Source organism: Cornus florida, unplaced genomic scaffold, assembly GCF_030987335.1.
Source record: "Cornus florida cultivar Cherokee Brave unplaced genomic scaffold, ASM3098733v1 CherokeeBrave_3.0.0_Hap2_Chr08, whole genome shotgun sequence".
Classification (NCBI taxonomy): domain Eukaryota; kingdom Viridiplantae; phylum Streptophyta; class Magnoliopsida; order Cornales; family Cornaceae; genus Cornus; species Cornus florida.
The window spans coordinates 37,894,375-37,906,811 of NW_026775578.1; the positions used below are offsets into that span (position 1 = coordinate 37,894,375).

A 12,437-nucleotide genomic window follows, 5' to 3' on the forward strand; every position below is an offset into this window, starting at 1 on the left:
ACAAATATTTTTATATTATTACCAAAGGACCAATTGGCCCACCGGTATCATCCTTTTCTTTCCAAAGGAAGGTCGGGGGTTCGTGGAGGTACGGTGTTTGCTTCAACTTTCAAAAATATATATATATATTTTTATATTATTTTTAAATTTTAATTTTACATTACAATTTGGCCCCCCAATTAAAATTTTCTAGCTCCGCCCCTGTATAACACTTCAGTAGGCCTTTTCAAATTCCGAAACTATGGGAAGAATAAGGAGCATTGGAAAAGGAAAACAAGAAAATTTTAAAAATAAGAAATCATTCATATTTCTTAATTGAAATTATCTAAAGGTTTAACTTCAATTTGATCATGAAACAAGCTACAAATTCATATTTTAGAATCAAAACTAAAAAAAAAAAAAAAAAAAAAGAAAAAGAAAAAAGAAATACAAATGTCTTATAAACAGTTGAGGTGCAGGGGGAAGAAGAAGGGGAAGAAGAAGAAGAAAACAACCGAGAAATAAAGTGCCAAAAAGAAAGTGAAATTAATAATCCAATTGTCGTCTGTGAAGGTGTAATGAGTTAGTACATTATGCATATTATATTGTGGGGGCATTTTCGCTTATGCAATTGAGTCAACCTTATACATTAAGCATTCAAACTCCATTACACTAACTTAAAAATAGCTTTTGTTATGGCCATTGGGCTTAATTAATTATAAATTTAAACTCAATAACATCTGAATACTAAATACATTTAAATAATTCTTACTCATAATATCATGAATTTATTTAACACCTTAATTAATAAATAAATACCAACATATTAGTACGAATTCATAGTCCTAATTATGATAAGTTGCAAACATATACTCTAATTTTCAACCTCAATATCACTCAATTCCTCGTACCGATTCCAATCCTATTCTGCCACCACTCATTATTGACAAAACATAATACAAGTGATCCCAAATTCACCTTCTGTAAACAAACCAATTATCCTGCACACATTATATGTAGTTCTCTATTTTCAAGAAAACCCTTGTCTTAGTTAGAGCTGTGTCAGAACAATTGGAAGGTCAATCTCATGACTCGTCACCTTCTGTTCCTCCTTGTTTGGTTGTGTCCTTGTTCCTTTTGGTTGTCCTTGTTTTGATGCTGATGCATCCGTTACCAATTAAACTTCATTATCATGCCCTCTGAATAATACCCCATGGTCCCGCCACCAACATTACCCTTAATTCATTCTTTCGAATTCAGTTTAACAAACAAAAACAGCTCTGACTTTTGGCCAAAAACTCCTGGTGGCCCGCCACCATCATACCATTTTCTCTTCTTTACTAAACTAACACTAAAACACAACATATCAATAACCCCAAAATCAATCATTAGAAATCTAAGCTACACTGAAACTCCAATTAACCCATATGCATGAACCTTTGATAGTATATATCTCCTCACTTCTAGTATGGCTTCTGCCTTCAACAATAAATGTGTATACTTTGTCTTTCACCAATCATGATTAAATAATCAATTTTGACAACAAAAAGAAATAATGAAATAAATATAAATTTTAATCAATTAGTAACTCCATGTATAATCTCCATATCTCTGGCTAAAAAAATAACTATACCAATCATAAGTTTTACCGTTAAATCATACATAATAATTTAACAAATAAGACATAAATAAATACAAGGTTACAAGCAAGAATTAACTTGCCTGAAAAAGAAATCTGTTTAAGATTCTTCATTTCTTTGAATGGTCGTGTAAAATTCACATAATAGTAAGATTCTTCATTTCTTTGAATGGTCGTCTAAAATTCACAGAATAGTATCGTAGGTAATACAATGCCGATACACTAAGTTCAGATATATAACTAATGGTTGAGTTCAATAAGAACTCTTTAAAAATCAAACTAAACTGAATGATAGAGTTATCTCCGTCAAATAACCTAATCATTCCTTATCATAACTTTCTCTCCTTTATATATATATATATATATAAAACAAAGTTAACTAATATGAGTGTTAAAAATCAGGGTTGTATATGTAACACAAAGTTAACTAATATGAGTGTTAAAAATCACGGTTGTTACAGTTCCAATGGGAGACAACTTATATAATGCATTGCAAATTACCTGCTAAGCATTACAGTTCATCTAGAAAAACTAGATAGCTTGTTATTCTCCTTCACCATCTCTCTGCAGCAACCTCAACTGCAATCCTACAATCTGGATCATTACTTTGATATGCTGTTTGTCTGTCATGTTTATCAAATCCGAAGCCTTCCAGAATGATCCATAGCTTATGACTCGTAAGTTTCACATGTGTGAGTATCCCTTGTTGTATTTACCAGTAGTCTCCGCAAGAACAGTGCCCATCCTTGAAATGATGAAATCGATGAATATCTCTAACAACTATTTCCCTATTTAAAAGCTGAGAAGTGTACTTCATGAAGTTATGACAGTCAGTACAAATTCTGAGGTTTTTCATAACTCGAAGATGTGTTCCACAACTTGTGCTAATAAGACCATATGCAACTGCAAGTTTCTCACTGTGGAAACCAAGAATTACTTCCTTTTGTTCTTCTTCTACATCTTGCATCACCTGATTTGCGTCATTTGAATACCCGATCTCCTTTAATTCTTCAATTAGCTTGTCTAAGTAAGAATAAATTTCAGCTTCTTGGAGATGGGACCTATCTCCCATAACAAAAGTATGGACTTGATTCTTCAATTGAATCCAAGATAGACCCGGACGTTTTTTAACTCCCCTTTCTTGCATTAAAGCCCTCAGTTTAGCAGCCTCATCCCATTTGTGGTTAGTAGCACAAGTGTTCGATAACAAAATATATGGTCCAGCTTCAAATGGTTCAAGTTCAAGAAGTTTCTCACAAACCCACCGAGCCATCTCAGCCTTTCTGTGAACTCTGCAAGAAGATAAAAATGCTCTCCAAACCGCACTCAGATGAGAGATACCATTCTTATAAATAAAATCCTTTATCTCCTCGAAACGACCAGCTCGGCCAAAAAGATCTACCATGCAAGTGAAGTGTTCAACTCCAGGCTTGATTCCATACGCTTCATTCATCAACCTAAAATATCTGCAGCCTTCTTTTTCCAAACCTGCATGACTACATGCAGTTAAAACCCCTACAAAACTCACTTCATTCGGTGTAATCCCCTCATTCAACATCAACTCGAAAAGCGAAATCGCCTCCCTTCCTTGCCCATGTAAAGCATAACTAGATATCATTGAAGTCCACAACACAACATTTTGAACCTTTGTTTGTATGAAAATCAACCAAGCATCATTTAACTTTCCACATTTGGCGTACATGTCAACCATTGATGAACCCAAGAAAACATCAGGTTTGTGCCCAGTTTTCAGAATATGGGCATGGATCTGCTGACCAAGCTCCAAAAGCCCAGCATTAGCACATGCAGAAACAATGCTTGTGAGAGTGAATTTGTCCATCTCAACCTGTTCATAAACCATAGTGCAAAAAAATTTCAAAGCCTCTTCCAATCTACCATTTTGAACGAACCCACTAACCATTGAACTCCATGAAACAGATTTCACTATCGATTCATCTGAAGAGAACTTGGAATCACGTGTTCTCACAAAATCTTGAGGCAAATTTCGGAAATTCACTGATGCCTTCTCCATTTGCCCACATTTGCAATACATGTCAATAACTGAATTCCTTACAAAACCATCTTCATGGATTCCAACCCTCAGCACCCTGCCATGAAGTTGTTTCCCCAGTTCCAAAATTGATAAAGAAGCAGCCAAGACCAAAGCTATGCTAAAAGTAATTTCATTAAACATAGGTCCAACTTCTACCATCTCGTATAGAAGATTCAATGCAATTCCTTCCAACCCATTTCGCATATGCCCATCTATAACCGTATTCCAACTCACGACATCTTTGAAAGGCAACCTTCTGAACAAATCAAGAGACTTCATTGTATCTCCAATCTGCAAACACCCACCAATCATTATGTTCCATGACACGGAATCTTTCTCAGCCAGTAATTCAAATAATCTTTCGGCATAGTTAAACACCCCACATTTTGCATAAAGATCAAGGATAGAGTTCGCCAACGCCATATCTAAACCAATGCCATCACGCAGTATCCACCCATGAATCGCCTTACCCAATCGAACATCATTTACACTAGAACAGCACTTCAAAATGCTCGAGAAAGTAAACTGATTCGGACTAATGCCTTCCTTCTGCATCTCAGTAAAGACATCCAATGCCATTTCAGATAACCCAATTCGAGTAAAACCAGAAATAAGAATAGTCCAAGATCGAACATCTCTACCAGGAATTTCATCAAACATCTTTTGTGCATGACCCAAGTTCTGGGATTTTACATACAGATTCAAAACATAGTTCCCCACTTGCAACTGTTGAACAGAACCGTTTTTCATAACTTTGGCATGAATGATCTCAACTGTCAATTCACTATTCGAAGAATTCAATAAGTTTGGTTTGGGGTATTCAATTTGATAGGATGCTGAAGAGTAATTCCAGGAAGATTGGAATTGTTTAATTTCAAGCAAAGAGGTGCGTATGATGTTTCTAGTGAGAGAAAGTGAGGACATGTTAAATTTACATTACTGGAAAAGCAAGCAGTGCCCAGATACCTCCATCCCATTTTTAACACCTCTGCAACCAATATGGCTTCATCTTATATATGATTATAGTATCTAATTGTATAACCGGATACTAAGTTCTAGTTTCTAACTTAACCTTGGTCATTGTATCACATTCATGAAATCTAGCGCAAGGAGAAAAGAATCAAAGGTTACATTTATAGCTTTTAGTGATGAAAAAGGAATGGTTGAGTGCCGAAAAAAAAAAAAAAAACACACTCACTGTGACATATAAGGTCCATATTTTTTAAAAATGTATATTTCAGTCCAAACAATTCAAAAAAGTTACAAATAAGTCCCTCTGACATAAAATAAATTCAAAAACCCTATTTAATTTGCCCTTGGGTTAAGTGCAAAAAAACCCCATCTACTATCGATATAATGCAAAACAATCCCTCTGTGGTATAAAACTCCCCTATACTATCAATTTGGTGCAATTACACCCATGTTCGCATAAAAAGACATTAATATCCTCTCTAATATAAATGAAATAATATTAAAAAAATTAGGCAATGTAAAATTATCATTTTAGATAATTTATTCTTTTCTTTTTCCCCCTTTTTTTTTTCCTTTGTATTTGGTTGATTGATTTATAGGTCGTGATGGTGGAAGGTTTAGAGGCGGCTGAGGTGATGGAGGGAGTGGAGAAAGGGGCTTCGGAGGCCCCAAAGGTGGCGACGACTTTAAAAGCCATGGTGGTGGTAGAGGTGATGGAGGGAGAAGAAGGGGCAGAGGCGGCTGCGGTAGAAGTGATAGAGGGAGAGAAGGAAGGGGCTTCAGAGGAGGAAGAAGCCTCGGATGCCCTAGAGGTGGCCGCGGCTTTAAAAGTTGTGGTGGCGGTAAAGGCGATGGAGAGAGAGGAAGGGGCAGAGGCAGCCACGTTGGAACCACCTCATGAGGTTCACCATCCGTTGTCTCATCGTTGTAGAATAAGACCTCAACCTTTCACCGTCAACCAAACTCCAGCGGTAAGCTCTCATCTTTACCTAACGGCAAACACCAACAAATCCAGACCCTTCTCATCAATTGCCATCACCGATGACACATTAACGGCGTCCCAAGCTCGCCGTCCTTCACCGTCGCCAACAACTGGGTTTGTGATGTGGCTTTGTTTAATGACACACTGAGTTAACTCAACAGTTCGGCACTGAACTTTGGCTATGGGGTTGAATTGAATGGCCAGAATAAACATAGTGGTGGTGGTGGTGAGAATGGTGGTGGAGCGTAGGAGAGAAGGGTAGAATAGGAAAAGAAAAAGGGCAAAATAGGGTTTTAAAATTTATTTTACGTCAATTTTGACCAAAAAGTGGCCAGAGGGGCTTATTTGCACCTTTTTTTAATTTTATGGATTGAAATGCATATTTTCAAAAAGTATGGACTATTTTTGCATAAACCCTATATATTATGGTTTTTTTTTTTTTTTTTTGCACATAACCCTTTTATTTATATTAGAGAGGGTATTAATATCTTTTTATGTGAATATGGGGGTAATTGCACCAAATTGATAGTATAAGGGGTTTTTATACCATACAGGGATTGTTTTGCACGATATCGATAGTAAAGGGATTTTTTTGCACTTAACCTAAAAAGGAATGAACATACTTACAAAAAAGAAAATAAGAATGAATATTCTCTCCATGTTGCTTCAAAATCCTCATCAGTTACAATTTACGATATCCCTGCATTAGTGAATTTAATCACTTTCAACAGAGTGATAAAATTTCATCTATTTATTTTCCAATTTTTGTGAAATTTTATTGGGATATATATATATATATATATATATATATATATATTATTTTTTTAAATCAAGAGTGAAGTGATGGGGTATTGTGGAGCCTGATAAATACAGTAAACCAAGTTAAACTTCAGAGATCTAACTTTGTCCATACTATAGAATAGCAAATTCTCCATGCTATTAACGTATGTATTTTGTTCATACAATTCAATGACAATCTGTTTATGCCATGACAACTCATCCATATCTCTGAATAAACCCCCCACAACATAATAATTAAATACAATATTCATACAATAGATAACACATACTTTGTATATGCATACATATTGTTGGAAACGGAACATACACACATAAACTTTAGGCGTAATTTTGAGTAGATCCCGCTAAGAATTTCTTGCGGATCTATAGATGAACGTGTTCCTTTCCATAAAGAGATGAACGTGATATATTTACTTTCTCAAATTCGTTTTCTAATGAATGAGAAATTAGCTCCAAAGTAAGGTGTTTGATAAGCTTAAATTGGTAAACAAAATGTGGGAAGTGATTGTCTCACATTCAAAATAAAGTAAAATCAATTGGAGTTTATATAATCTAAGTTTGGAATTTGGCCCAAGGACACCCAAGTTTTTAAGACGGGGAAGACCTAGGCAAGCTTGGGTTCAAGCCATATACCACGCGCGCCCGGCCCGACCCGGTTTGGGCTTGGGCTTAAAATCCGATTAATTTTTTTATTTAAACGGAATTTTTGAATTGGGCCTTGTGTTTGCTTTAATTTTATTTTGGGCTAGGCTTACTCTAGTGAGTTTCATTGTTTTGAATTGGGCTGGGCTTATGAATGATTGTACTTGGTGTGAACCAGTGCACCCCATTTGAATAGGTGCCTTTGGTGTTGGTTCAGGTTGAACCATTCCATTGTGTCCCGTGGCTTTGCGGGTCATCTAAAAAGGCCCATGCAGCCTTCCAGAATGATCCATAGCTTATGACTCGTAAGTTTCACATGCGTGAGTATCCCTTGTTGTATTTACCAGTAGTCTCCGCAAGAACAGTGCCCATCCTTGAAATGATGAAATCGATGAATATCTCTAACAACTATTTCCCTATTTAAAAGCTGAGAAGTGCACTTCACGAAGTTATGACAGTCAGTACAAATTCTGAGGTTTTTCATAACTCGAAGAGGTGTTCCGCAACTTGTGCTAATAAGACCATATGCAACTGCAAGTTTCTCACTGTGGAAACCAAGAATTACTTCTTTTTGTTCTTCTTCTACATCTTGCATCACCTGATTTGCGTCATTTGAATACCCAATCCCCTTTAATTCTTCAATTAGCTTGTCTAAGCAAGAATAAATTTCAGCTTCTTGGGGATGAGACCTATCTCCCATGACAAAAGTATGGACTTGATTCTTCAGTTGAATCCAAGATAGACCGGGACGTTTTTTAACTCCCCTTTCTTGCATTAAAGCCCTCAGTTTAGCAGCCTCAACCCATTTGTGGTTAGTAGCACAAGTGTTCGATAACAAGATATAAGGTCCGGCTTCAAATGGTTCAAGTTCAAGTAGTTTCTCAGAAACCCACCGAGCCATCTCAGCCTTTCTGTGAACTCTGCAAGAAGATAATAATGCTCTCCAAACCGCACTCAGATGAGAGATACCATTCTTATAAATAAAATCCTTTATCTCCTCGAAACGACCAGCTCGGCCAAAAAGATCTACCATGCAAGTGAAGTGTTCAACTCCAGGCTTGATTCCATACGCTTCATTCATCAACCTAAAATATCTGCAGCCTTCTTTTTCCAAACCTGCATGACTACATGCAGTTAAAACCCCTACAAAACTCACTTCATTCGGTGTAATCCCCTCATTCAACATCAACTCGAAAAGCGAAATCGCCTCCCTTCCTTGCCCATGTAAAGCATAACTAGATATCATTGAAGTCCACAACACAACATTTTGAACCTTTGTTTGTATGAAAATCAACCAAGCATCATTTAACTTTCCACATTTGGCGTACATGTCAACCATTGACGAACCCAAGAAAACATCAGGTTTGTGCCCAATTTTCAGAATATGGGCATGGATCTGCTGACCAAGCTCCAAAAGCCCAGCATTAGCACATGCAGAAACAATGCTTGTGAGAGTGAATTTGTCCACCTCGACCTGTTCATAAACCATAGTGCAAAAAAATTTCAAAGCCTCTTCCAATCTACCATTTTGAACGAACCCACTAACCATTGAACTCCATGAAACAGATCTCACTATCGATTCATCTGAAGAGAACTTGGAATCACGTGTTCTCACAAAATCTTGAGGCAGATTTCGGAAATTCACTGATGCCTTCTCCATTTGCCCACATTTGCAATACATGTCAATAACTGAATTCCTTACTAAACCATCTTCATGGATCCCAACCCTCAGCACCCTGCCATGAAGTTGTTTCCCCAGTTCCAAAATTGATAAAGAAGCAGCCAAGACCAAAGCTATGCTAAAAGTAATTTCATTAAACATAGGTCCAACTTCTACCATCTCGTATAGAAGATTCAATGCAATTCCTTTCAACCCATTTCGCATATGCCCATCTATAACCGTATTCCAACTCACGGCATCTTTGAAAGGCAACCTTCTGAACAAATCAAGAGACTTCACTGTATCTCCAATATGCAAATACCCACCAAGCATTATGTTCCATGACACGGTATCTTTCTCAGCCAGTAATTCAAATAATCTTTCGGCATAGTTAAACACCCCACATTTTGCATAATGATCAAGGATAGAGTTCGCCAACGCCATATCTAAACCAATGCCATCACGCAGCATCCACCCAAGAATCACCTTACCCAATCGAACATCATTTACACTAGAACAACACTTCAAAATGCTCGAGAAAGTAAACTGATTCGGACTAATGCCTTCTCTCTGCATCTTAGTAAAGACATCCAATGCCATTTTAGATAACCCAATTCGAGTAAAACCAGAAATAAGAATCGTCCAAGACCGAACATCTCTATCAGGAATTTCATCAAACACCTTTTGTGCATGACCCAAGTTCTGAGATTTTACATATAGATTCAAAACATAGTTCCCCACTTGCAACTGTTGGACAGATCCCTTTTTTATAACTTTGGCATGAATGATCTCTACTGTCAATTCACTAGTCGAAGAATTCAACAAGTTGGGTTTTGGGTATTCAATTCGATAGGATTCTGAAGAGTAATTCAAGTGAGAATGGAATTGTTGAATTTCAAGCAAAGAGGTACTTATGATGTTTCTAGTGAGAGAAACTAGTGAGAGAAAGTGAGGACATCTCAAATTTACATTATTGGAAAAGCAAGCAGTGCCCAGATAGCTCCATCCCATTTTAACACCTCTGGAACCAATATGGCTTCATCTTATAGTATATGATTATAGTATCTAATTGTATAACTGGACACTAAGTTCTACAGTAGTTTCTAACTTGCCTATCTTTGTCATTGTATCACATCCATGAAATCTACACAAGGAGAAGAGAATGAATATTTGAATCAGACATTTATAGTGAAAAAGGAATGGACATATTTACAAAAAGAAAATAAGAATGAATATTCGCTACATGTTGCTTCAAAGTTCTCATTAGTTAGGATTTACGTTATTTCTGCAGTAGTTTCACCTCAAAAATTAATTTTTATTTTTGGATAATAAAAAATTAAAAAACTGTAGAAAAATTTTACTTTGATTCAATTTTTAGAAAACGGATTCAGCTAAAAAATATATAATTTTTTATTTTTGAATAATTAAAAATTAAAAAATTGAACAAACATTTTACTTGGTTCATTTTTCTAAACATGTCCAAAATTTCACCTATTTATTTTCCAATTTTTGTGAAATTTAATAGTGGTAATTTTTTTATTTTTTATTTTACATTTTATGCCTTAGTTTATTAAATTATACCAAATGACCTTCTAAAAAAAAAAAATTAAAAATTAAAAAATCCTTCTAATTCTTTCATTTTTTCTCCTTCTTACTCTTCTTCGTCTTCATTTTTTTTTACTAAAAAATTATTTTATCATGTGCTAATGTGCTCCCTAATCAAATTTCGGCTATGTTATTGTGTTAATTCTCTGATTATTATTTTTAAAATTTTTTTTTGCTAAGTCCATTGTCTTGATTATTGACAAATGATGATCAATACTCATGGTGTTACGTAATGAAATATATAAGTTTATAGAATTCAAAAGTTTGTGAACTTGATGTGCGTCAAAGAGTTTTATGAGAGTATATGCGAGAATCTGAATACAGGAGATTGTAGATCAAATTCAAACTTCTCAATAATTTGGATTAATTATAATGACATTTCGTGAAATTTGCTATATTAACAATTATATAACACTCAATTTATTTTTGCACAAAGACATCCTTAGATTTGATAAAGTTATCAAAGATATCAAATACCATTCTTTTTTATTGACCAAAGTACCCTAGTAACCCTACCAAATCAACAGCCACCACAACCAGTTCACAGCCACCACCACCATTTCACAGCCCTACCATAGCTGCCGCCACCGCCACCACCACCATGGTGCTCGACTTAGAGAAAAGAGGTTCTGATTTTATTTTTTTTAACAGAAGAAGAGATGCCAAAAGCAATACAGAGGGCAATGGAAGAATGGAGGATGAGAACCAAAAATGGCAGAGAGTGACCAATCAAAGTGAACCATGGCAAAATGGGTTTCAATTAGTATAAAGACTAAAACATGTGCCAAACTAGCTGTAAAAATCAAATTGTAACTTAATTAACACTGAAATGATCTGTATAAATCAAATTAAAATTGAAACAAGTTGTATAAATAAAATTAACACTGAACCAATCTTATAAAACAAGCTGTTAATTTAACACTGAAACTATCTTATAAAAAAAGCTGTATAAATCAAATTAAAATTGAAGGAGCAAATTAATATATGTGTATTTATAACTCGTAATCCATCTTCTTCCCCCAAATTCCTGTAATCTATCTTCTTCCTATATATATATATATATGTGTGCCTATGAATATATAGATTGTGATTAATCGAACCACCACCACCATCATCGTTCTTCTCGTCGGAGCCTCAACATCGGGTCGTTGTCCGGAACTTCTCTAGCCGTCACCGTTGTCTGGTATGATCGTCGCCTTCGTCGAAGCTTCCACTGGTCGTTCCCGTTGTCTGGAATCTTGGTTGAATCACAAGCTTTGATATGGTGTTGGTTTAGCGTCGGTGCGATGGTGGTGGTACTTAAGTTTGGATGTGTGTGTACATATACATATATATGTACAGACGTATATATGTGCTAAGCTGTGAAATTAGTTTTTAAATTTTAGTAAATTTTTCTTATTTTAAAACGGTACAATTTTTAAATTTTTTTTAAATTAATTGATGTAATTTAACATAAATAATAGGTAAATTTAAAAACCATGTGTCAATCTCTAACAAATTCAATTCAGAATAGTTTATAAAAAATTTAACTTAAATGATCCAAGTCCATTTTCGAATCCATCTTTTTAGCGAACTATATATATACTCTATAATAAGAATAGAGTTTAACAGTGAAAGCATCTTTGAAGTAACATTTAGGCCAAATTGCACTAAATTTCTTATACTATTAAAAAAGTTGCAAAATAACTTCTATTATTTGTTTTGGCAACAAACATACTCAATTTACCCTTGAAAATTAATTTTACAAGTGAAAAGTTGAGGCCACTGGGGGTGTTTGTTAAATGTGTAAGAGTATTTTCATCAAAATAATTAGGCTTGTGTATTACGTGTTGTACAAAGCTAGTATAACACCGTTCACTCCAACAAATTTGTGATTTAGCCACAAAAGTTTTACCATGAAGCTAAAATGACCTTTTGGGCACAAATAAAAAATTATGCCGGAAGCCAAAAAAAATTGCCACGAAAATAAAATTGTGGCCAATATAGTTTTGCCACGAAACCTTTTAATTTTTGTATTTAAAAACAATTCCTCACGGACTTGTGGGCACGACCTCGCCATAAATTGTTTTTGTAGCATCTAATGTTTTACCACAAATAATGGGCT

At 35.3% G+C, this 12,437-nt stretch overlaps 2 protein-coding genes across 2 annotated transcripts; both read right to left on the bottom strand.

Annotated features, from left to right (window-relative positions):
* Nucleotides 1-1,828: 1,828 nt before the first annotated feature.
* Nucleotides 1,829-5,066, bottom strand: LOC132271334 (putative pentatricopeptide repeat-containing protein At3g23330). Its single transcript, XM_059772683.1, has one exon. The coding sequence runs from the start codon at nt 4,593-4,595 to the stop codon at nt 2,331-2,333; it is 2,265 nt and encodes a 754-aa protein (XP_059628666.1). The 5' UTR covers nt 4,596-5,066; the 3' UTR covers nt 1,829-2,330.
* A 2,079-nt stretch (nt 5,067-7,145) lies between these two features.
* On the bottom strand, nt 7,146-9,886 carry LOC132271335 (putative pentatricopeptide repeat-containing protein At3g23330). The gene has a single exon (XM_059772684.1). It carries the CDS (start codon nt 9,737-9,739, stop codon nt 7,409-7,411), a length of 2,331 nt encoding a protein of 776 aa, XP_059628667.1. The 5' UTR covers nt 9,740-9,886; the 3' UTR covers nt 7,146-7,408.
* Between the last annotated feature and the right edge of the window lie 2,551 nt (nt 9,887-12,437).

Excerpts from the sequence above, each read along its gene's own strand:
- LOC132271334 (XM_059772683.1), bottom strand. The coding sequence starts at position 4,595 with ATGTCCTCACTTTCTCTCACTAGAAACATCATACGCACCTCTTTGCTT.
- LOC132271335 (XM_059772684.1), bottom strand. The coding sequence starts at position 9,739 with ATGGGATGGAGCTATCTGGGCACTGCTTGCTTTTCCAATAATGTAAAT.